Source organism: Stegostoma tigrinum, chromosome 30 (assembly GCF_030684315.1).
Source record: "Stegostoma tigrinum isolate sSteTig4 chromosome 30, sSteTig4.hap1, whole genome shotgun sequence".
Classification (NCBI taxonomy): domain Eukaryota; kingdom Metazoa; phylum Chordata; class Chondrichthyes; order Orectolobiformes; family Stegostomatidae; genus Stegostoma; species Stegostoma tigrinum.
Genome location: NC_081383.1, coordinates 3433764 through 3457584, shown reverse-complemented (window position 1 = coordinate 3457584; position 23821 = coordinate 3433764). Strand labels below are relative to the sequence as shown.

General features: G+C 45.0%; 1 protein-coding gene across 6 annotated transcripts in view; it reads right to left on the bottom strand.

Annotated features, from left to right (window-relative positions):
* Window positions 1-304: 304 nt before the first annotated feature.
* Window positions 305-23821, bottom strand: part of LOC125465965 (cAMP-specific 3',5'-cyclic phosphodiesterase 4C-like) — a 340991-nt gene continuing 317474 nt past the window's right edge. For all 6 annotated transcript variants that reach the window (XM_059638435.1, XM_059638436.1, XM_059638437.1 and 3 more), the window contains 8 exons: window positions 22470-22624; window positions 20439-20537; window positions 17296-17460; window positions 12287-12386; window positions 11387-11541; window positions 10084-10206; window positions 8981-9163; window positions 305-4871 (listed from right to left, as the gene is read on the bottom strand). In XM_059638435.1, coding sequence (XP_059494418.1) covers window positions 4056-4871; window positions 8981-9163; window positions 10084-10206; window positions 11387-11541; window positions 12287-12386; window positions 17296-17460; window positions 20439-20537; window positions 22470-22624 — 1796 coding nt within the window. In that variant the 3' untranslated portion in view covers window positions 305-4055. The remainder of the gene's footprint in view (window positions 4872-8980; window positions 9164-10083; window positions 10207-11386; window positions 11542-12286; window positions 12387-17295; window positions 17461-20438; window positions 20538-22469; window positions 22625-23821) is intronic.

The following is a 23821-nucleotide window of genomic DNA, read 5'->3' as shown; positions in this document are numbered from 1 at the left end:
ACAGGATGAAAGTTAAGAGGAGGATAAAGTTAGCACCTGATAAGTCAGCTGCAGGATCAGTGCACTCTGCAGAATGGAAGGAATCCCACCCGTCTCCAACCTCCCTCTCACCCTCAAGTCTCCAGATCCTGTCCTTAAGAGCTATTGCCCTAAACCCAACTTCCACTTCCCCATCTTGCCAACTAAACCACAACCACCCCTCTCTCCCCTCTGCAAAGGCCTGTGAAAATTCTGCAGATTGGTGGAACATCACAGGGCGCAGTTTCTCTGTATTACACCCAAGTGCACACACTCACAAGCAGACTGGTTGAATGCACAGGGCCATGGGATGTGGGCTAATGTTTGTGACCAGGATCGTGGATAAGAGTGGAATGACTGCATTGATTACCAAAAATGAGTAAATGGAACAATGCGGGGGGGAATGAAATGGGGATGTCAGGTGAAGGCTGAAGTGTTGCAGGGTTTTAATGGGAGAGGGCACATACATTGTTAACAGCTCAGAAACTGACCTTAGGTTTCAAGAAAATGGAAGCATCTTAAAGAGAAGCTGTACTGGGCATGAAATGTTAAAACTGGGGCTGAGGGAATGGGGAAATGGATCACTCATTTATCTATGTATAGTAAATAGTGTAGAATGCCCCAATTCCTTTGGTTGAAGATAACTATTTCCAAGACCCTGCCATCCTTATGACTAACCTTTGTTTCCATCTCCAATGTACCTCAAGCTTGAGTCAACATTTGTTCGCTACAATTAGCCCTGGATTCATCTTTGGTCAAGTCGAGAAGTTGGTTTCTTAAGAGTGCAAGTAGATTTAAAGCAGAAATGAACCGTTTTTCAATATTCAACGTGCACAGTTCTGGTCTTCTTACAGTTATTCGAATCAATCTGTTTAGTCATATTTTGGTACACTTCCAGGGAGGGGGATTGAACAGGGATCTTCAGGCCCAGAGGTAGGGACAGTACCACTGCACCAGGAGATCCCATGGTCTTTCTACAGACTTTGATTAGATCATGCTTCGCGCTCTGGTCTCCATGTTACAAAAATGACAAAGACCCAGATGGGAAAGGTACTTGCCTGATTTGATATAAGATTGAAAAGTTATAATTAACATGGAAGTTCGAACAGACTGTGGTTCTTTTTTCTAAAAAGATTACTAAGAAGTGACTTGGGAGGAGGTTATTGAAATTATTCAGGGTTTGATAGTGCAATTATTTGGGCGTTCTCCCTTGTGGAGGATCAAGGGACATAAATAAAACATGCACAGAAAATGCTGGAGAAACTCAGCAGGTCTGGCAGCATCTGTGGAGATAGGAACAGAGTTAATGTCTCGCATCTGATTGAAACATTTCGGGAGAAGATTCCGAAGAAGAGTCATCAGACTCAAAGCATCAATTCCATTTCTCTCTCCACAGATGCTGCTGGGTGTTGGCAGCACTCTATTCTTATTTCAGGCCTCCAGCATCTGCGGTATTTTGCTGTTATTTGAGGGTATAAATTTACCCCTGGAGGGGGGAGAACACGGAACTCATTCCCACAGGGAATGGTCAAGGAGAACTAAAATCAATAGATTTGAGGGGAAAACTGGATAATCACATGAAGGAGAGAGAAGGAGGTGGTGTTGATGGTGGGAGGTGGTTACTAATTGCATTTTAGTTGAGTTTGTGTTGGGTGAGGGATATTACCTTGAGATTCACTTCTGCTTTTCTGTGTGAGGGGCAGACAGAAGCTGTGGTCGTTGGGTTAGAAGGTGCATGTGCCCTTTCGTAAGAGATGTGCTGATTAGATTTCAGTTCTGCATTTCCCCGAAATAGAACAATAAAGCACAGCATGGGATGGCTTGTGGATCACGAATGTGAGCCTGCAGCGGCAAGGCCGTGCGACCAAATACTGCGTAACGCTGAGCATCCAAAGTAGGGGGCAGGCACAATTGCAGATAAGTTCATTCTCACCTCAGTTTACGCAATGAAGTGTGCCTCTCCATTCATTTGTAATCTGTTGCAGTAACTTCATCCTTCAGCACCACCCTTTGAAAATCCCTCACCCTCATTTCGAACACTGGGGAGTATGATAATCTTAAAGGACGAGGAGAAAAATACAAATGCAACCAGGTGAGGAAACACACTCTGAATCCTTTGGTTTGGCTGAAGGGTGAGTGACAGTTTGACTCTGTCCTCAGCCCACATCACCTGCACATAGTGGGCTGTCACTGAGCATTGCAATGGTGTTCCCATCATCTCATCCTCCACAGAGGGGGTTTGCTCCCCCCGAGTGTCCACATTTGGTGGGGGGGGGAGGGTTTCAATGCAGGTGACAGGGGCCCTGCCCACTGCTTGGTGTCCTGGGGATGTTGTAGGATGCGGGTTCTTGACGGTGGGAGATGCGTCGCTCATGATGGTGGGGGGTGCAATGGGGTGGGGAACTGGGGCGGTCAAGTGATGTGTTTGGGATGGGAGTCACAGGGCTGAGGGATGGTATGGGGGAGTGTCATGAGGTAGGTTCTGAGGGTGTGGAATGGCGGGTGGGGGGCATGGAGTAGAGGGTGGGTCTCAGAGGGTCCCTTTTCCCAATGCCAGGCCCTCAATCCAGCAGCAAGTGCTTTGTAACAGGCTTCCCACAGCGTCTCAGGATCCATACCCTGCTATGCACATTGTTAGCCCCTCCTGAAACTAAAATCAACTGTCCATTGGGCCCACAATGCTGAGGTTCTGTTTGTTGTTTGGTAAATATTCACCCCTTCAGGTGAGCAATCAAAACTCAACATTATCTTTTAACTCAGAGACGAGCATGAGTTCACGCTTGGTGGCACAGAGAATTAATGCAAAATTTGAAACGATGATGTGGGGCAGCAGGAGACAGGCTGCAGAAAAAAATCCATAACTGCACAATAATCAGTATGTAATGTTTCCATCACAGCTGTATTCACACTCTCCCACTCACACATGCCCACAATCCCAACACCCTCAGTCACAGTCACTGTTACAGAGCCTGATGCACAGAATCTATCATTCACAATCTCTCACACACAGGCACTTTTGCAGATTCACACAGCAGGTTCAGTGAAACCAGTACAGATATGAATAGTATGAAAACCAGCCAAACAGTCTATTGGGCTGTATTTCACACTGTTGGTGTGTTTATATTGAAACACACAAAGAAAGATAGTGGGGACATGTGTGTCTCTCACAAACACACACACACACACACACACACACACACACACACACACACACGGAGACATTAAGGGCAGCAGTCAACACGGTCCAATCCAAGACTCACATAATCACAAGTCAAATTGTGTAAAAAAGTTGCTAAAAATATTCATTTAAGAAAAATACAGATCACTTTTTAAAATAAAAAAGGACCGATAAACCCTCCTTTTAAATGTTTTGTTTGTACCCAAATAAAAGTCCTGTCACGCTGCTGACAGTTTCCAATTCAATTAAAAAGGCATCGATTTCTCGTGTCCTCCAGTCTCTATTCCAGTGCATGCTGGAGTCAGTGCCACGATCCAACTCATTCAACCTTCCCAGTTCAAGGGACAGTTCTCAGCAGGCCAGCAACCATTGTGCTCCCCCTTTACCACATGCACTCGCTTCCCTGGCTACACTTTAAGCCTTTTCTCCTTCTTAGTTTTTTTTTTATTTTTGCTGAAGGCATTTTGTTTAAAAAAAAGAAAAAAATGAAAAATAAAATCTTGCTCTCCAAGCTGGTTTCCCTTCCTGACTCCATCCGATTTCTTTACTCCTCCTTCGGATTTAGATTGGATACATTTCTTGCCAGCGATCTCCTTTTTCTTAAAAAAAACTCCCCCGTTGCCAAGACAAGTGGGGGTAACATCACGGCACTGTTTGTTTTGGATATGTTTTGGTTTCCTTTTGGTTGCTCATTGTTGTGGTTGACACTGGCCAAAATGTCTCTCTCCTGCTGCCTTCCTCAACCAGCTCACAGCGAAGATCCCAGCTGCATGACATGTAAAGCTACAGCTGGTTGGTGTGTGCTTTGATACCAGAAAAAGAATGAATTTATTAAATAATGTACAAAGTCTTTGTCTTGTTAGGTGCCCAGTGGAAGATCTGAGAGGCTTGCATCTGCTTCTGCCAGGTCCTGTCTGCTGTCTCGCGCTGACTCATCTGTCAGGTCCTGTCTGCTGCTTCGCGCTGACTCATCTGCCAGGTCCTGTCTGCTGCCTCGCGCTGACTCATCTGCCACGTCCTGTCTGCTGCCTCGCGCTGACTCATCTGCCACGTCCTGTCTGCTGCCTTGCCCTGACAAGTCTGCCAGGTCCTGTCTGCTGCCTTGCCCTGACAAGTCTGCCAGGTCCTGTCTGCTGCCTTGCCCTGACACATCCCATGTGTTTTGGCTGGCTCCTTCCTTTGGAGGCTGGGACTTGAATAGGATGGGCTGATAGTCAGGGGGTGGCTGATACCTGCTCTCTGGAGTACTACTCCCCGAATCCCTGGAACTGCCTTCTTCAGCAGACGAGTTGCCCACCTCGCTATCGTCGGCGGGTAGTGGGGCTAAGTAGCTGCCCCTGCCCAATTTCCTGGAGTAATGGGCTCGGCCAGCTTCGACGGTCTCCGACAATTCAGAGAAGTCAGTGTCTGTTGTCTCTGGGCTGCTGCAGCTGTGCATTTCCTCATAGGAGCTGGCATTGGTGCTCAAGGCCTCTGTGGGCTTTGTAATGTCCAGCAGGAAATTGCTTTTGTCTGCCAGGTCCAGGGATTGGGGTGAGGGCGGGCTGTGAGGGATCATGCTGTCGAACCAATCACGGTTGTCCTCCAGGTTGTCAAGTATCTCTTTGGCATCTGGATAAACCAGATCAGCCCACGTCTCCCAGAGAGGGTGCACAATGAAATCGATGAATCCAACCTAACAGGAGAAAAAGACATACAAAATCTCATCAGGGAACTGTAGTCATTGGAACCAGGTATATCTTACTGACTACGAGATCCTTGATTGGCATTGTTAACCTGGGCCAAATAGGGAGCCCTGGCTGACAGAGATAACAGGGAAGTCTGAATCTCCTCTATGGAGGCAACTAACTCCGAGTTGGCTGGCCATAACCAGTGTACTCTGCACAAGGAAATAAACAGTGACCAGGTGCCAGGATACTGGCCTCTGTGCAGTTATTTCAGGAACCTTGTTACATTTTACATCATTTCTCAGCTGGGTCAGTGGAACGGGCTACTGTACTCTTCTGCCCCATCAGAAGGTAACATTAAAAACATCAAAATTCAAAGCAGGAATGGGCCATTCGGCCCTTTAATCCTGCTCTACCAATCAATGTGATCATGACCGATCATCCAACCCAGTTCTCCATTCTGTTTTCTGCCCATATCTTTTGAACCCTTTAGCCCTAAGATTGGGATTAGAATGGCTCGGTGGTTATTGACGGGCAGTGGATGTTGTAGGTCAAAAGACCTTTTTCTGTGCTGTAGATCTCTACGGCTCTGTAACTATATCTAACTCCTTCTTGGAAGCAGTCAATGGCTTGGCCTCAACCACCTTCTATGGTTCAGACTCCACAGCCCATCTCTAAACGCTCCTCAAATTCTTCATTCATTATAATACATAGCGTGAACATCACCAGCAAGGTCAACCTTTGTGTCCATCTCTAGTTGCCTTCGAGAAGCTGGTCATGAGTTCCCTTCTTGAAAGCAACCAAATGGTTCCCTTCGCCAATTCAGATGGTCGTTGAGAGTCAACTGTATGGCTGTGGGTCTAGAGTCACTTGTACACCAGACCAGGGTAGATTTCCTTCCCTAAAGGATATAGGTGATCAGTTTTTATGACCATCTAGTCACTGTTACGGATTATTCCAAATTAATTGAAGTGATTTTTCCTAGATGTCATGGTGGAATTTGAACTTGTGTTGCCTTTAGTTGGGGTCTCCAAGCTGCAAGTCCATCAAGATAACCACTATACTACTACACCCTCCTATCTTCCCATCATTGATTCCTACCCTGCTCCAAAACCTTGTGATTTTAAATAGATCTGTTGGCCTATAACCTGGTTTTGTGAGACCTCTGACTTTGTCCATCCCAATACTGGCATCTCTACATCTTGAATTTTTAGGCAATAAAAACAAAGTCTGGGAGAAAGAATCTGTGAATAGAGACAGATTGTGTTCTGAACAAGTGTCATACTGGACTGGAAACTTTCACTGTTTCTGTCTCCACAAATGCTACCAAATCGGCTGAGTTTCTCCAGAAACTCTTTGCTTTATCTGTATTATCTTGCTTTTGGTTCAATGCTGAATTTTAAAGGTCTGCTCTTGGTTTTTGAATTTGAGCACTTTTCCCAACCAGAAGATGCTCCAACATGATGAACTGTTAGTTAAACCGTTTAGAAGTGACTATTGTCACTGCAGGGCCAGGCAACTTGTGCATAGCAGAGGAGGAGTGGTACTGCACTAATAATCCAGAATGTCAGGCTAATGTCCTGGGGTTATGAGTTCAAATCCCATCGAGCCAGATGGTGAAATATTAAATTAATAACATCTGGAATTAAAAGCTAGCCTAATGATGACCATTGTTAATTGTCATTTAAATAAAACCCATCCGGTTCACCAATGTCCTTGAGGAAAGGCAATCTGCTGTCCTCACTCTGGTCTGGCCTTTCATGCGATTTCAGGCCCACAGCAATGTGTTTCACTCTTAACTTCCTTCAGAAATGGCTAAGCAAGCTGTTTGGATCAAAGGGCAGTGAGGGGTGGGTGATAGATACTGGTTCAGCCAGTGATGTGCACATCCCAGGAACTGAGTCCATTTTAAAAACAAATCCCACAAACAGCAATTGGATAACCACCAGATGATTGGTCTCCATGAACACCAAACAGCACATCAACAGGCCCTTCAGTCCATACGTTGTGCCAAATGCTATGCCACATTAATCTAATTCCTTTGCAGAACCAATGGTCCATATCTCTCCATTTCTTGCTCATTCATGTGCTTATCCAAAAGCCCGTTAAACCTCCCTACTGTATCTGCCTCCATTATTACTCCAGCAGCAATTTCCAGGCATCTACCACTCTTTATGTAAAACAAACTTGCCCCTCACATGTCGTTTGAACTTGCCCCTCTTACCTTAAGTGCACGCCCCCTGGTACTAGACACTTCAACTCTGGGAAAAACATTCTGACTGTCAACTCAATCACACCTTTTCTAATTTTATAAACTTCTATCAGGGCTCCCCTCAGCCTCTGTCACTTCAGAGAAAACAACAGAGTCCGTCCAGTCCCTCCTTGTATCTCATACCCTCTAATCCAGGACAGTATCCTGATAAACCTTTCTTACATCCTCTCCAAAGCTTGCACATCCTTCCTGTAAAGTGACCACCAGAACTGAAAGCAATACTCCTAAGTGTAGCCTAACCAAAGTTTCGTAAAGTTGCACCATCACTTCCATGCCAGTGACCGAAGAGTAAATACTGGCTAGGATACTCCACATACTTCCTTGTCCTTCTTTCAAATCAGTGACCATGAGAACATTCACGTCCAGCTGAGCGCACATGCAGGGCTCCCAGTTTAAGGATTCACCCACAGTTACTTGCAACAGCATCGAGGAAATTTACATTTCATCCTGAAAGTCTCCCGGCCAATCCTGGAATAACAGCGACCCAGACATGCAATGATTGAATGATTGAAGAAACAGCCAGCAGAGGGAAACAGAGTTGAAACACAGAAGATAGGAGCAGGAGGAGGCCATTCAGCCCTTCAACCCTGCTCTGCCACTCATCGCGATCATAGCTGATCATCCAACTCTAGTCTAATCCTGCTTTCTCCTCATAACCTTCGATCACATTCGCCCCAAGTGCTATATCTAGTTGCCACTTGAATACATTCAGTGTTTTGGCATCAAATACATTCAGTGTTTTGGCATCAAATACTTTCTGTGGTAATGAATTCCAGTTGGAATCAATTTGTTTCCAAATTGTTACTGGAAGTTATTTTAAACGGCAATAGCGTACATAGCTTTATTTTAACTTGGGACAGTTGATGTTCTGCTTCGGGAAACAGGACTGAGGAACCTACCGAATCCTATAGTGTGATGAAACTGAATTTCGTTTTTTTATTCATTCATGGGACATGGATACCACTGGCTGGACCAGCATTTATTGCCTGCCCCTAACTGCCCCATGAGAAGGCAGGAGTCATATGCCTCTTGAAACCTTGCAGTCCACGTCCTGTAGTGTGACCCACAATGCTCTTAGGGAGGGAATGATAGGAATTTGACCCAGTGACATTGAAAGAACAGCGATAAATTTCCAAGTCAGGATGATGAGTGGTTTGGAGGGGAACATGCAGGGGGTGGTGTTCCCATGTATCTGCTACCCTTGTCTTTCTGGATGGAAGCAGTTGTGGGTTTAGAAGGTGCTGTCTGAGGATCTTCAGTGACTTTCTGCAGTGCATCTTGTACACAGTACATACTGCTGTTAGTGAGCATCGGTGGTGAAGGGAATGAATGCTTAGGGATGTGGTACCGATCACATCCATGGATGGTGTGAAGCTTCTTTTGAGTGAAATTGGAGTTTAAGGTCCTTCCACAATGACAGCCTCAAACTCACCAATGCACGACCCACAGGCAAGAGATTCAGGCCGATTGGAACAGGCACTCCACCAGGAAAGCTGGATCTGGCCAGTGGCTGCCCACTCTGGTCAGGTACATTCCTGGAGCTTCCACAAAATGATATCTGCCCCTGCTGGGGTCCCCCTCCCCTACAGCCAGTCAGAAAACCAACACATGGGAGAAAACCTGGCTGGATGATTTTTGAAATGAATAAAACAAACAAACAAACAAACAAACAAACAAACAGTCTCCTCTCCCCTTTAAAAGAAAGAACAAAAAGTGTGCAAAGAAGACGACAAGATAATGCAAATTAGTTGGTGCGCTGGTGAGTCTTGTTGCTCCTGGCCCACAGTGGGAGGTAACCATGGCTGGGGAGAGGGGGCTGTACCCTTGGGGTTTCTGTCTACTGACCTGGGACTTCTCGATGGAAGCAGTGTGTTTGTCACACATGGGGCTGATTTCCATTCCCCGCTCACGCTCCTGATCTCCCTGCTGGAAAAACTCCAACATTATTTTGTCCACCCAGGTGCGGTACAGGTGTAGGGGCTTGGTGGGATTGCTCAGGTCAGCACAGTGCACCATATTCTGCAGAACCTGTGGAAAAGATCGACAGGAAGCTCAGCGTAAAGTTCAACAGCAGCAATCCAGCCTAGAGCCTGTCATTACACAGTCAGCACTCTCTGCAATTCTAGGTCAGTGTCTTGGGATTGGATGCAATATTCACACTGTATAACACTGGGGTACAGTACTGAGGGGGGAACAGGTCTGTCGCTGTCTAACACTGGGGTACAGTAATGGGGAGGGAACAGGTCTCTCACTGCATAACACTGGGGTACAGTACTGGGGGGGGACAGGTCTGTTACTGTATAACACTGGGGTACAGCGCCCGGGGGACAGGTCTGTCACTGTATAACACTGGGGTACAGTACCGGTGGGGACAGGTCTGTCGCTGTATAACACTGCGGTACAGTACTGGTGGGCACGGGTCTGTCGCTGTATAACACTGGGGCACATTATCGGTGGGGATTGGTCTGTCCCTGCATAACACTGGGGTACAGCACCGGTGGGGGATGGGTCTGTCCTTGTATAACACTAGGGTACAGTACCAGTGGGGACAAGTCTGTCTCTGTGTAACACTGGGGTGCAGTACCAGTGGGGACAGGTCTGTCGCTGTATAACACTGGGGCACAGTGCTGGTGGGGATGGGTGTGTCACTGTAAAACACTGGGGTACAGTACTGGGGGGGACGGGTGTGTCACTGTATAACACTGGGGTACAGTGCTGGTGGGGACAGGTGTGTCACTGTGTAACACTGGGGTATAGTACAATGTGATGATATAGCAGTCTGTGTTTGCCAGAATTCTGTGTGAGTGGTCAATATTTCACTATGCATAGGAAATGTGACCAAAAATTTTAAAATATGCAACATTTGTCGTCCAGTGACATTCCCATTTGGGGGTGGGCTCTTGGAATTTTACATGAGGATTAAGTGGATTGTTGCATTCTGAATTTACCTGGATCCGATCGGAGTAATTATCCAGCAGTAAGACCCCTAAACTTGTAACTTTCTTGGTTTCCACCATTGTCTTCAAGTCTGCTAACAGGTTCATGTGTTTGGTCATGTCTGTTGCTAGGACCTAGATCAGGAGACAGCACTGTCAGAGAAGAAAGGAGGTAACAACTGCTAAAACAAATCTAGGTTCCCTTCAGCGAGGGTCTTGCAGAACTGGGGAGGACATCTCCTTCAGACAGAGCTGACTCTCCATCAGAAATCTCCCTTCAGTGGAGGAGCTTGAGATTTGGATGTGGCCAGAGATTCATCATTTTCAACTTCTGGAGATGCCACAAGGATGGAACAATTGTAGACGCCAGTAAAAGACAAAGCCATCGTCAGCATCTCATTAGAGAAAGCCGGCTGGTGCTGGTTTAACCCGAGGGTCACCACGCCTCAGGCAAGGGGAGAGGTTGAGAAGGAGGGACCTTCATGGTGACCCTCAGCATGGGACTGAACTGAACCTCGTTGATGTCACTCTGCATTGCAAATCAGCTGCACAATAAACTGAGCTAAACCTTACAACTCAAGAGAATTCAAAGCTCATGAGATATTGCTAATTCTTTGAGCACCAGTCAAGGATGTTGCAGGGGTTGGAGGGTTTGAGTTATAGGGAGGGGCTGAATAGATTGGGGATATTTTCCCTGGAGCGTTGGAGGCTGAGGAGTAACCTTATAAGGTTTATAAAATCATGAAGGACAAGGATAGGGTGAATAGCCAAGGTCTTTTCCCTCAGGTTAAGGGAGTCCAAAACTAGAGGGGCATAGGTTGAAGGTGAGGGGGGAAAAGATTCAAAAGGGTCCTAAGGGGCAACTTTTTCACCCAGAGGGTGGTGCGTGTATGGAAAGAGCTGCCAGAGGAAGTGGTGGAGGCTGGTACAATTACAATATTTAAAAGGTATCTGAATGGGTACGTGAGTACAAGGGTTTTGAGGGATTTGGGACCAGATTAATTTAGGATATTTGGTCAGCATGGATGAGTTGGACTGAAGACTCTGTTTCTGTGCTGCGCAGCTCTATGACTCTACGCCAAGCACTGAAGAGAGGAGGGATTTCTGCATAAATTACAGAAATGCAAACGATTATCTAGACATAGGGTGAGCTCAAACTTACCAAAAATAAGAGACAAAGTGAAACGAATATTATTTCAAGGTGATTCAGAAGGCCATGAATTTAATTTGAGGAAAACTACTGAACTGGGAGAGAAGGTTGACAAAACAATTTGGTCTTTGCCGGATTTTAGAGGGAAGTGGTTTTTCTACTTACCATGTCGATGGTCATTTTGCGAAGGTTCTGAAACTGCTTGTTACTCAGGTTCTTAAAGATGTTGCAGTTTTCCTTCTGCAGCAATTTAAAACCCACAGCCAAATGGTGGTTCTCCAACACTGAGGTATCATTATACATCAGTGCTAATTCCGAATCTGCACAACACAATTGAGAAATGAGGGATTGCAGGAGGCAGCGTGATAGAGGAAGACAGCAAGAGGGTGACAAGAGGAGCAAAAAGATGAAAGGGTTAGGAGGGATTGGACCAGTGAGAGAAGGGACAGACGAGACGGGGAAACAGATAGGTGGAGGACAGGTTGAGCCAGAGGCAGATTCAAGGTAAGATGGGAAAAGACAGGAACAAAATTGAAGGTTGAGGAGATTAGGAGAGACAAAAAAAAAGAGTCAGTCAGAAAAGAGAAAAGATGTGATAGTGTGATGGGGTGAAAAGTGGAAGAAAACAAATGAAGGGAGATAGATGGGAAATCAAATAGAGAGAGAAAGGGACAACAGAGATAGAAGGAAATAAGTAAATGCGTAGTCAGTGCAGACAGAGGTGGAGAAGACAAGAAACAAATTCAAAAAATAATTACCACAAATAAATTGCATAAAGAAACCAAGTTCCATATGCAGAAGATTTCTCACCCCTGAAATATATTAAAAACAAAACTAACCAGCTTTCCAGAGAAAATAAAGCAGAACCAGGATTTTAAAAATTCTGGATGGAGGAAGAGTTACTGTGAGTTACAACCTGGAATCTAACAGAGGGGTTCGGGGCCTCCTATAGGATATGAAATATCCCTGAATGAGCTACAGGCTGGAATCTCATCGAAGGGGTTCTGATGGTTTATACTCAGGAGTAAACCTTAGTATCTTCAGTGATCTTGGAACAGTACTCACTGGTATTAATGAGGAACTGATTCGAGACTCCTGGATGGTCAACATCATGGATTGCCGAGGCAAAAATCGCAGCCAATATCTCAAGATCTGTGAAGACTGCCTGAAAGACAGAGTCAGGGAGAAATCAGCGACTGAAATTTGCTCAATTTCAGGAACGATCAGCGCACTATCCAAGAGATAATAGGAACTGCAGATGCTGGAGAATCCGAGATAACAAGGTGTGGAGCTGGATGAACACAGCAGACCAAGCAGTATCTTGGTCAAGTAGATGCTGCTTGACCTGCTGTGTTCATCCAGCTCCACACCTTGTTATCCCACATTATCAAAGAGTCCTGGGAATGCATCCAAACATTTCTTTCTGTTCTTTGATTCTATTTGGCATCAACTTGTTGCTGAGACTCCTGGGCATCCACATAAAGGTGGTCATTCCAAGATTTCAGAATGTCCTTAAATGTCCTCATTCCCAGTATTCCCTGTAGGACAATCCTATTACAGAGATTCCACATTCTTAAGAAACCAGTAAGCTTCACACAGTCACGCAGGAGAGATCACATCCAGAGTGAAACACAGCACAAACGAATAAAGAGTTTTTTTTAACTATTCATTCACAGGATGAGGGCATCACTGGCCAGGCAGCATTTTCTGCCCATCCCTAATTACCCAGAGGGCAGTTAAGAGCCAGCCACATCGCCGTGGGTCTGGAGTCACATGTAGGCCAGACCAGGTAAGGACGGCAGTTTCTTTCCCTAAAGGGCATTAGTGAACCAGGTGGGCTTTTCCAACAATCAGCAATGGATTCATGGTCATCATTAGATTCTTAATTCCAGATATTTTACCCAATTTAAATTCCACCATTTACATTGTTGGGATTCGAACCCAGGTCCCCAGAATATTATCTGGGTCTTAGGATGAACAGTTTAATAATAATAATAATAATACCACCACAAGGCCATTCCCGCCACCCTCAGGAGTGAGGGAGCTCATTGCCCCTGGGTGGGTTTGAACCACTAACCTTCTGGTTAACAGCCAAGCACACTAACTGATTGCACCACAAAGACGAACAAACAGCGTTTGAGGACAGAATTCAACTCACCCTGGACGGGACTTGAACTCATAATGCCTGGTTTAGGATGGTTTAGGAGGCTAGCACCTTATCCATTAGGCCACCGGGGCTAATTTTGGGGAACTTGGAAGCAGATCAGGAATTCGACACATTAGCACAGAGGTACCTTTTGCTTCTTTTGGCTCGAAGTTTGTAAGCTCTTTTATAGGATTGGGAGCCCAGCACAAAACGGAGAGTGCATCATGGAGAAACTGTTAAGTTCATTGATTGGTCAAAGCTACTAATTTGATCATCCTTTACAGGTTACTTTCAGATTGAAGGTAAATAGGGGAAATAATTCCAGTTTACAAAATAAAAGGCCAGTAGGAACAGTTGTTTGTTGCTCACTGAGCTGGTTGTTGCACATGTACAGACGTTTCGTTACAATCTTTGTCAATATCATCAGTGCGACCTCTAATTAAAGTGTTGGTGTTGTGTTTCCTCGAGATTTATATGATCCTCTGGTGTGCTGATCTTGTCACTTCCAGCTCTGCTGTTTTGGCAGCGGTCAGTATATGGGGTCTGTTTCTATGTGTTTGTTAATGGAGTCCCATGTTGAGAACCAGGACTCCAGAAATTCCCTTGCAGATCTGGTGTTCGCTTCTCCCAGTACGGTCACTTTGTCCCAGTCGAACTGACGGCCCTCATTGTCTGTGTATATTGAGACAAGTGAATATTGGTCGTGTTTTTTTACTGCCAGCTCGTGTTCGTGTATCCTGATCGTCAGTTTCCTCCACATTTCCCATGCAATGTTTATCACACCCACTGCTTGGAATTCTGTATATCCCACTGATCTTGTTTACTGTCGGTGTGGGGTCTATAGTCTTTGATAACGTTTGGCGCAGAGTTGCTGCGGGTTTGTGTGCAATCACAATCTTACGTGGTCTACGGAGTCTGGTAGATATTTCTGACATATTTTTGATGTCGTGTTGCTAGTCTTGTCTGCTGTCCTGTGCCCTCTAACTGTCGTTTGTTTTGTGGACATCTGTGGATGAGACTTCTCGGGGATCGTTGTCAGCGAGAACATTGTGTAGCAGTTCCTCTTCCATTCCCCGGAGTTCTGAGGTTTTGCAGTGTGATGTAGCTCTGTTTGGGTATGGTGGGGTGGTTGCCATTGAAGTTAAGGATTTGGTCTGTATTTTTGTGGCCTTCCTGTATACTCAGGTCTGGAATTCTCCGTTAGTCATTCTCTCTGCCGTTACATTTAAGAACGGGAGCAGTTTGTTATTTTCTCCCTCTCCGGTGAAATTTATGTTTGCGAAGATGTTATTGACAAGTTGGTGGGTTTCTCCTACTTTTGTGTATTTGATCAGAGAACACAGTACAACAGGCGGCACCAGCAAAGCTACCTTACATCAGAAATATATCAGAAATGATTGAGACTCTTCGCAGAGGATTGTGATTGCACACAAACCTGCAGCAACTCTGCGCCAAATGTTATCAAAGACTATAGACCCCACACCGAAAGTAAACAAGATCAGTGGGATATACAGAATTCCATGCAGTGGGTGTGATAAACATTGCATGGGAAATGGGGAGGAAACTGACGATCAGGGTACACGAACACGAGCTGGCAGTAAAAAAACACGACCAATATACGCTTGTCTCAATATACACAGACAATGAGGGCCGTCAGTTCGACTGGGACAAAGTGACCGTACTGGGAGAAGTGAACACCAGATCTGCAAGGGAATTTCTGGAGTCCTGGTTCTCAACAAGGCACTCCATGAACCAACACATAGAAACAGACCCCATATACAGACCACTGCCAAAACAGCAGAACTGGAAGCGACTAGCACACCAGGGGATCATAAAAATCTGGAAGGAAGCAGAACCCCAACGCTTCAATTAAAAGTTGCACTGATGATATTGCCTAGAATGGTAATGAAACATGCACACCGCTGAATAACCAGCTGAGTGAGCAAACAAACAAAAAAACGTGCACACAACTCGAGCTACAAATTTTCGCTCAGACCTTAAAAGGCCAGTAGGAAATTTTTAAAAATCAAATTAACAACAATGCGATTAAAATTGAGATGTAGGGCCGGCTGATGGAAGTGCATGATGTGGAATCTGGCGGACCCCATTGTGGCTCATTATAACCACATCTGTAGCATGCGTTGGTTGCTTGAGGAATTCTGGCTCAGTGATGTTGAGCTAGAGCCTGAGCTTAAAACACTGCGACACTTCAGGTAGGAGGAAAAGAGTTACCTGGACCTTGTGTTTCAGGAGGCAGTCACACCCTTCGCTTAACTGCTGGCCTAGCCAGTGATACCCTCATCCCAAGAATGAATAATAAAAAATACTACTTTGAATTTGGTCAGTGGTCAAGGACAGGAGGGTGTGGCTACCAGTGAAGCAGGAAATAGCGCCGAAGGAGCCTCAGCCCTTCAGCCCTGTCTAACAGGTTGACAATTCTTGCTCCCTGTGTGGGTGAGAGAGAGGGCTGTAGGGAGGATGAGCAAACTGACCATAGCTCAGTCGTACTGGGAGCCATTCAAGAGGAAGTTAAGCGAAATTGAGAGTCCCAGAGGCTGGGTTGCCTGCCTGGTGCTCAGCTTCAGAATCTCTCATCTGGGCTACAGAGGAACCTGGAGTGTGAGGGGGGCAAGTACAGTTATCGTGGTCCACACAGGTTCCAGTGATATCGGTAGAAAGAAGAAAGTGGTTCTGCTGAGTGAATTTGCGGAGTTAGGGTCTAAATTAAAAAGCAGAATCAAAAAGTTACTAATCTCTGGATTATTACATGAGCCATAGGCAAATTGGTACAGGGCCACCCAGAATAAAGAGGTAAACACATGGCTTAAAGATTGGTGAGGGAGAAATGGGTTCAAGTTCGTGGGACATTGGCACCAGTAGTGAGAAAGTGGGGGGCTCTTCCAATGGGACAGACTCCACCTGAATCATGCTGGGACTAGTTCATTATATGGAAAACATTTGGGAGGGAAGCTCAGCAGAATCACTGTTTCCAGAACAAGTGACAAGGCAGAAAGTATGTAAAGGGTGAGGAATCTAACTTCAGGCACAGCAGAAAAGGGAACAAATATGAGAAGGGGGCAGTCAACACAGGACTGAGGGTGTTGTACTTAAATACACGCAGTATGCAAAACTAGGTAAATGAGCTTGTAGTGCAGATTGAAATTGGCAGATACAATATTGTGGGTCAGGGCGAGGCTCAGGGTGAAGGCTACGGTGAGGGACAGGTCTCTGTGACGTGGTTGCAAGGACTCAAAACGAAATATCCACAGATATGTGTCCTACTGAAAACATGGGCAGACGGACACAAGATTGGGATTGCCTTGTTGGTAATAAATTAAAATTAAAACAATAGCAAGAAGTGATAGAGTCAGAAGGTGTAAAATCTGTGTGGGTAGAGTTGAGGGATCGCAAAGGGAAAATACCCTGATGGCAGTTATGCACAGGCCTCATAGCAGTAGTCAGGATATGGGCAAGAAAATAAATCAGGAGGTCATAGAATAGAATCGAATCTCCAATGTGGACGCAGACCATTCGACCCGTCAAGTCTACACCACCCATCTGAACAGTGTCCCAGCCAGAACCACACCCCTACCCTATCCCTGTAACCCTGCATTTCCCACAGCTAATCCACCAAGCCTGCACATCCCTGGACACTATGCATAATTTAGCGTGGCCAATCTGCCCTAACCTGCACATGTTTGGACTGTGGGAGGAAACCCACGCAGACACGGGGAGAATGTGCAAACTCCACACAGACAGTTACCTGAAGCTGGAATTGAACCCAGATCCCTGGCGCTTTGAAGCAGCAGTGCTACGCCACCGTGCCACACCTAGTAGTGACAGCCATGATTTCGGGAATGGTGGAAATGGAATAAATTCAACCCTCTGAGGTTTGAAACAATACAATTCCAAATCAGTTGACACTCACCTCTAATGCTGGTGATCGAAGCAAGACATGGGTGGACTGAGCCACATCAGCAGCATGATAATTGTTGTGGTAGCTCACATCGGGATGGTAGTGATCTTCTAGTGTTATCATGTAAGTGATAAAAATTGAGGGTGGAATCCTAAATATCTTCAAGAGATTTCGCTCCTTCAAGAAGAGAGAAAAGAATGGATGTTCCGTGAGCAGCTGAGTTCTTTCAACGACACAGAGTCAACATGATTTTGTAAAACTCAAACAAGATCTGAGTCATGATTTTCCCTGGCAATTTACAATGTCTGGAATTAAATCCAAGGATCCCAGAAAAATAAAAAAATGGACAAGTTGTCCGCCGTATACTAGCTCTGAAAAAGTTGAAAACAATTCAACACAATCCGTTGGGCCCACAATGAAAGCACAGGTCAGTTTTTTTTCCCTTTATTCATTCACGGGATGAGGGCGTCGCTGACCAGGCAGCGTTTATTGTCCATCCCTAGTTGCCCAGAGGGCAGTTAAGAGTAAACCACGTTGCTGTGGGTCTGGAGTCACGTGTTGGCCAGACCAGGTAAGGATGGCAGTTTCCTTCCCTAAAGGACATTAGTGAACCAGGTGGGTTTTTATGACAATCTACAATGGATTCATGGTCATCATTAGATTCTAATTCCAGATATTTTACTGAATTCAAATTCCAACTTCTGCCGTGGCAGGATTTTAATGTGCGTCCCTCGAATATTATCTGGCTCTTTGGATTAACAGTCCAGTGACAATACCACTAGGCCATCACCGCCCCTAGTTACATTCGGAGCGCTAAAGGGAGGTCGCAAGCTATCTTCTCCCCTGCAAGCTTGTCACACTGTAGAAGCTGCTAGCTGAGGGCCCTGTAGCAAACAGTGTCAATTGGGTCAGAAAATAACTTTCTGTGTAGAGCTTTCTAATTCATTGATGAGATCAATAGAACGGAAGAGAGCCGCAAAACCAAATTTGTCAATGACATAAAGACTTGGTCACATTTGGATAAGTTTGGTCAGGACCCTAAAATTACAATGAGCCATTGAAAGATAAAGTGACCAGGCAAAATTATGGCAAATTAATTTCAACAGCATAGATTTATCCATCTTGGACCAAAACTGAAAAGAAATTCCAATATTTTTCCAAGCAATGGATAGTGGAAACCCAGAACATTTAGAGATCCATGTTGAAAGATCATTAAAATATTGTGGCCAGGTAGAATAAAAAAAAACAAAATATGCTTATGATGTATTGGCCTGGCCCAAGGGCTAGAATATAACTGGAGCAAGGTTTGTTAAATCAGTAATAAACATCTGGCAGAGCACAGGAGGAGAACTGCTGCAGGAGGAGAGCTGGGCAGTTCATCTTCAATAGGATATATTGGCTTGTGAAAGAGTGCAGTTCACAAACACTGAGGTTTGATTCCATAAATAAATTAGACGTACTAACATTTTTATGAACCCTAGAATACAGGAGCATTAAGGGGTGATTTTATTCAACTTCAGCATCTGTGAAGAAAAAAAAATCAGAGTTAACGTTTCAGTTCCGATGACCCTTCCTCAGAACTTGGAAATATTACCTTAAAGTCTGAGCCAGGCCATTCGTGACAGAAGTTAAACAATTCTTTAGCCAAATGGTGACTGAAATCTGCAATTTCTTACCACCAAAAGCTAGCTAAATCAATTATTTTAAATCTAGAATCGATCGAAATTTGCTCCAATAACAGCAGACATTGCTGGAGAAACTCAGTAGGTTTGGCAGCGTCTTGGGAAAATAAACAGTTACAGTCATACTGACCTCAAAACATTAACTCTGTTTCTCTCTCCACAGATGCTGCCAGACGTGCTCAGGTTCTCCAACAATTCCTGTTTTTATTTCAGATTTCCAGCATCTGCAGTGTATTTTACTTGAATTTCGTTGGAAATGGGTGCAAAAGGATTTGCGGTCTGGGCAGGTGGATGAAATTAAAATACAAATCAGCCACTGTCTCAGTGAAGGGGAGAGTAGACTGAGGGGCTGAATGGCCTTTTCCTGTTTATTTGAGGATTCAGAAGGTCAGGCGAGGCTGGTCAGGAACGTAGGAAAGGGCTATTGGAGCCTGGACGACCTTTTATTCTGTTCTATCATCTGTTATTGTCCCTATATTCATGTACGTAGTATAGAGTTTGAAAACGTGAGTGGTGTTACTCTTCACCTGTACTGTGTGAATCACCATTCACCCCATGGTCTACAAAATAGCTTATGTCCTGCCACGGTTTCTGCAGCTGCACACAAGGCGTGGTTAGCCTGGGATTCAGCAAAACTCTCCCAGAATTAAAAATTAAACTCTGCGATGTTAGTACTACAGGGACCTCAAAACAAAATGAGGCAGGCTTTCAGACCTACAGATGAAATGAACACGGAGGCAGATTACGTTTGGGCAAAGGCAGTCTCGTTCATCGTGAATCTTAGATAACATAATATTCTCCGTTTGGCCTGGATCGGTTTGGGGAGGGTGGTGGTTGGGGGTGTGTCGGGGGGGGTGGTGTAGGGGTTGGAAGATGGTAACTACATGGATGGACATGGCGGATGACCAATGCCAAAAGTTGGAGGTCATGAATCCTCCCAAAGAGTTGGCAACCCTGGTATACCAGTTACTGGCATCATATCCTCCAGGTACCACTCCAATGCTGGATACACCTGTACCCCAACACCCTGCAGTGATGGGTGCCAAGACTGCCCACTGATTCTGGGGAATCTGCCCAGGATCTTTCCACAGATGGGATTGTTTCCGGCATTAGGCTGAAGTCAGGTCACAGGGAAATACAGATGTTCAGGATGGTGGTACTCAGTGAGATCCAGCTGAACTTTCCTGATATTAACACAGCACACTGTCAGTGGTCTGACAAAGGGTCAGTGGGTTTGAATCGTTAACTCTGTTTGTCTCACAACAGATGCGACCAGACCTGCCGTGTTTCTCCAGCACTTCTTGTGTCTCTGTCAGATTTCCAGCACCCGCAGTTCTCTGTTTTGTAGTACTCAACACTGTCACCTCGTGGATTTGAACGAACGATCATCCACGGGATTTTACTAAGCAAGTTTGCTCCAAAATATGTAATCACAAAGATACACAAAATATATTCAAAAAGATTTTCCTTTACCTTAAAGATGGCGTACATAGCAACTGTCAATGGTCGGTGGTTGGAATATTCTCCCAGCTTAAAGATATCCAAGCCCCAACTGTTGATATTTGACAATTCCTGGAATAGGATAAATCAGAATTGGTTAGTAATCATGGTGATGACACAGAATCAGAGCTCTGATTAAACACATTTGTCATAGTTTCTTTTGTCTGTCTTGCTTTAGTGTCGCACTTCAAGTGTCAGGTTTAACTTCTATGCAATTTTTCAGAAACAGCTACGGACAATGTAGGGAAGGTGCTGGATCATGAATAACCACAGCCACAATACGTGAAGACTGTTGAGTGGACTCATACCAATTCGGCACTTACTCAGCAGCTGTTTGCGTTTCAGCTCTTAAGAGAATCTAGACCTACAAAGAATATGCCAAAATGCCTCTGAACTTGAGAACTGCACAATCAGAGACTTAGCATGAAGGGGGTACATTTTTAAAATGAGAGGAGAGAGATTTAAAAAGGGCATGAGGGGCAAATGTTTTACACACAGGGTTGTTCACGTGTGGAGTGAACGCCCTGAGGAAGTGGTGGATATGGGTACAGTTACAATGTTTAAAAGACATTTGGATAAGTGCGTGAATAGGCAAGGTTTGGAGGAACATGGATCAGGAGCAGGCAGGTGGGACTAGTCTAGCTCAGAATAATGTTTGGTATGGATTGGTTGGACCAAACGGTCTGCTTCTGTGCTGTATGGCTCTGTGATACATTGAAGTCACACATTAGGACATGCAGGTTTTGTTACAGAGGCAAGAGTATTTGTGCTAAAACAAACCAAACTGATGCCAGGAATTTCTCTTTTACAGACTGAAAGTGACTTTTGTTTTTCAATCCACAAAGTCCACAGACTATGTAAACTAGAGTTTACTTTGGTAGCAATTTCAACAATTTGCATTCGCATTGCATCTTTAACGGGTGGCTTCACAGGAGCATTATACAGAAGCTCCAGATGGTGATCTAAGGGCAGGTGAGCAAAAGCTTAGCACAAGGCAAAGATGCTAAGTAATGTCTCAAAGAAGCAGGGTGAGAGAGACACAGAGGTAGAGAGAGATGTGGAGAAGATTAATGAGGGAATTCCAGGTTTAGGGTTTAACAAATAGCCATCGATAATGGAGTGATTAAAATTGGGGATGCTCAATAGGCCTGAAATAAGGCATCATAGAAATCTCAGAAGGTACATGTCCAGAGTAGATTGCAGACAGAGAGATCTGGGAGCGTATGAAAGCAACGGCGAACATTTCTTAAAAGTTGAGGTGATGCTTCACCAGGAGCTAATGAGGGTCAGTGAGCTCAGGGCGATATGTGGATGTGGGTAATTCTGGATGACCTCAGGTTTTGACAATACAGGGTGAGTTCGCCACATGTGAGGTGGGACAATAGAGTTTAGAGAGAAGGAGGACACAGTTGAGGGTACAGCAGCATATGAGCTGAGACAGAAATGAAGCCAGGGCACATTTTGGAGGTGGAAGGGAGCGGTCTTAGTGATGGCTCAGATAAGTGCTTAATAACTCACCTCACATCAAATATGGCACAAAGTTATGAGCCAGTTATTTCAGCCTCGTAAAATTGTCAAGGAGAGGGATAAATTGGTGGTTAAGCGTTGAGTTTGGAGTAGGGATTAAGATAGACACTGATATACTTACAAACAGAGTCTACAAAACTGTCCTGGGGGGTTTGATGGGGATAGGGTAGGGGGAGCATTACTCTTTATCGAATTCCATGCTCTCCCTGTCCTGGGAATGTTTGATGGGGATTGTGCAGAGGGAGCTTTACTCTTTACCTAACCCCATGTTTTCTCTGTGCTGTGTCTGTTTGAGGGGATAGTGCAGAGGGAGCTTTACTTTCTACCTAACGCCATGCTCTTCCTGTCCTGGGAATGTTTGATGGGGATCGCATAGAAGGAGCTTTGCTCTGAACTGTGAAGTTTCTGACTTATCACATTTATAATTCTTCATTTGAGCCAAACTACGAAAAGTAAAGGTTTTATTTGTTCCGTCACCTGCTCTAGCTCGGGTTCCTGGTCAGAATTAACTCCAAGGCGGGGGACATCCACAGAGACGACACTCGTGCTGTATTTCAGACCACTGATCTGTCCCATGGGCTCCAGCTTGTCTCTTGGGGTTGTCCGCGGTATATCTAATTCGTGCTGTTTGTCTTGACAGGAGGAAACACAGAGATTTAGCAATTAAATGTAAAACAATCAGAGACAAATCATTGTGGATCATGCTAGCTGCCCTTCAGGTTGGGCTGAATTACGGTCGCACAAGCCTATATAGAACTGGGGAGGGGAGGTGAAATTTCCCAGTGGAATATTCATTGGCAATTGTGGGATCCCAGGTTCAAAGCCAAGACTCAGCCATCCCTGGGATTCGGAAATCTGGGAGCAGAAATCCAAAGCACTGAGAACTCTTGGCCATTCAAAGCAGTGGGTACTGGCAGGAAAGCACATGAGCTATTGTCCCGCATCCCTGTGGAGCCCAGGGTAAAGGAAAGGGCAGCTGGATAAGGTTCAGAGGTGGGGGCTTGCGGATGGGGTTAGGAGCTTCAACAGGGGCCTATTTCTCAGTGTCAGGTCCCTTAGTCAAACTCCCAGAAGGCCACAGGTAAACCTTACCGGGCTCAGTCACCATTCACTGCTCTCAGTAAATCCTGAGCTTACTTCTCATTCAATCTTCAGGGGCAGGATAAGGCATTAATTGACCACTTAAGGGCCTCATTTAGCGCTGAGCAGGCTATTGACAAGCTCTCATGTCCTGAACTTGAGACTGGGAGACAGTGCATACCTATCCCACATCCTCCCATCTCAGAACAGTACACTCCATCTACAAAATCCCTCCGTAACATTAAATATCTCCATGTGGTCATCTCTTAGTGATTGTCAAAAAATAATCCATCTCTGATCAGTATTTCTTGATAGCTATACCCTCACAGTTGCTTTTGCAGTTTTGTTACAACTTCCTTTTCAAAATACGTGGGTCAGAAATGTTCACAAAACCACCATACATAATCTAATCAAGGCTTCCCAGATTAAACTGATCTGGTCTTCAGTACTAGTCCTTCGCAGAAATGAACCCATTGCCAGCTCTGCTGTTATTAATCACCTGAATAACTTGCGCCACTAATTCTGTGTATCTGTATCCCATCCTTATTCCCTTTTTATAAACTTGTTGATTGTAGAAAGAAAGGAAGAGGAGTTTCACTGTTAACACTCATGCCATAGATCACGGTGCAAAGAGTTTAATAACGCGAGAACACAGGTGCAAGGAGAAAGATTGTGAGATACACAGTAATTGACGGTTCATAGAGTTGAAAGTTGAGTAGAGGTATAACTACTGTAATACTGATAAAGCA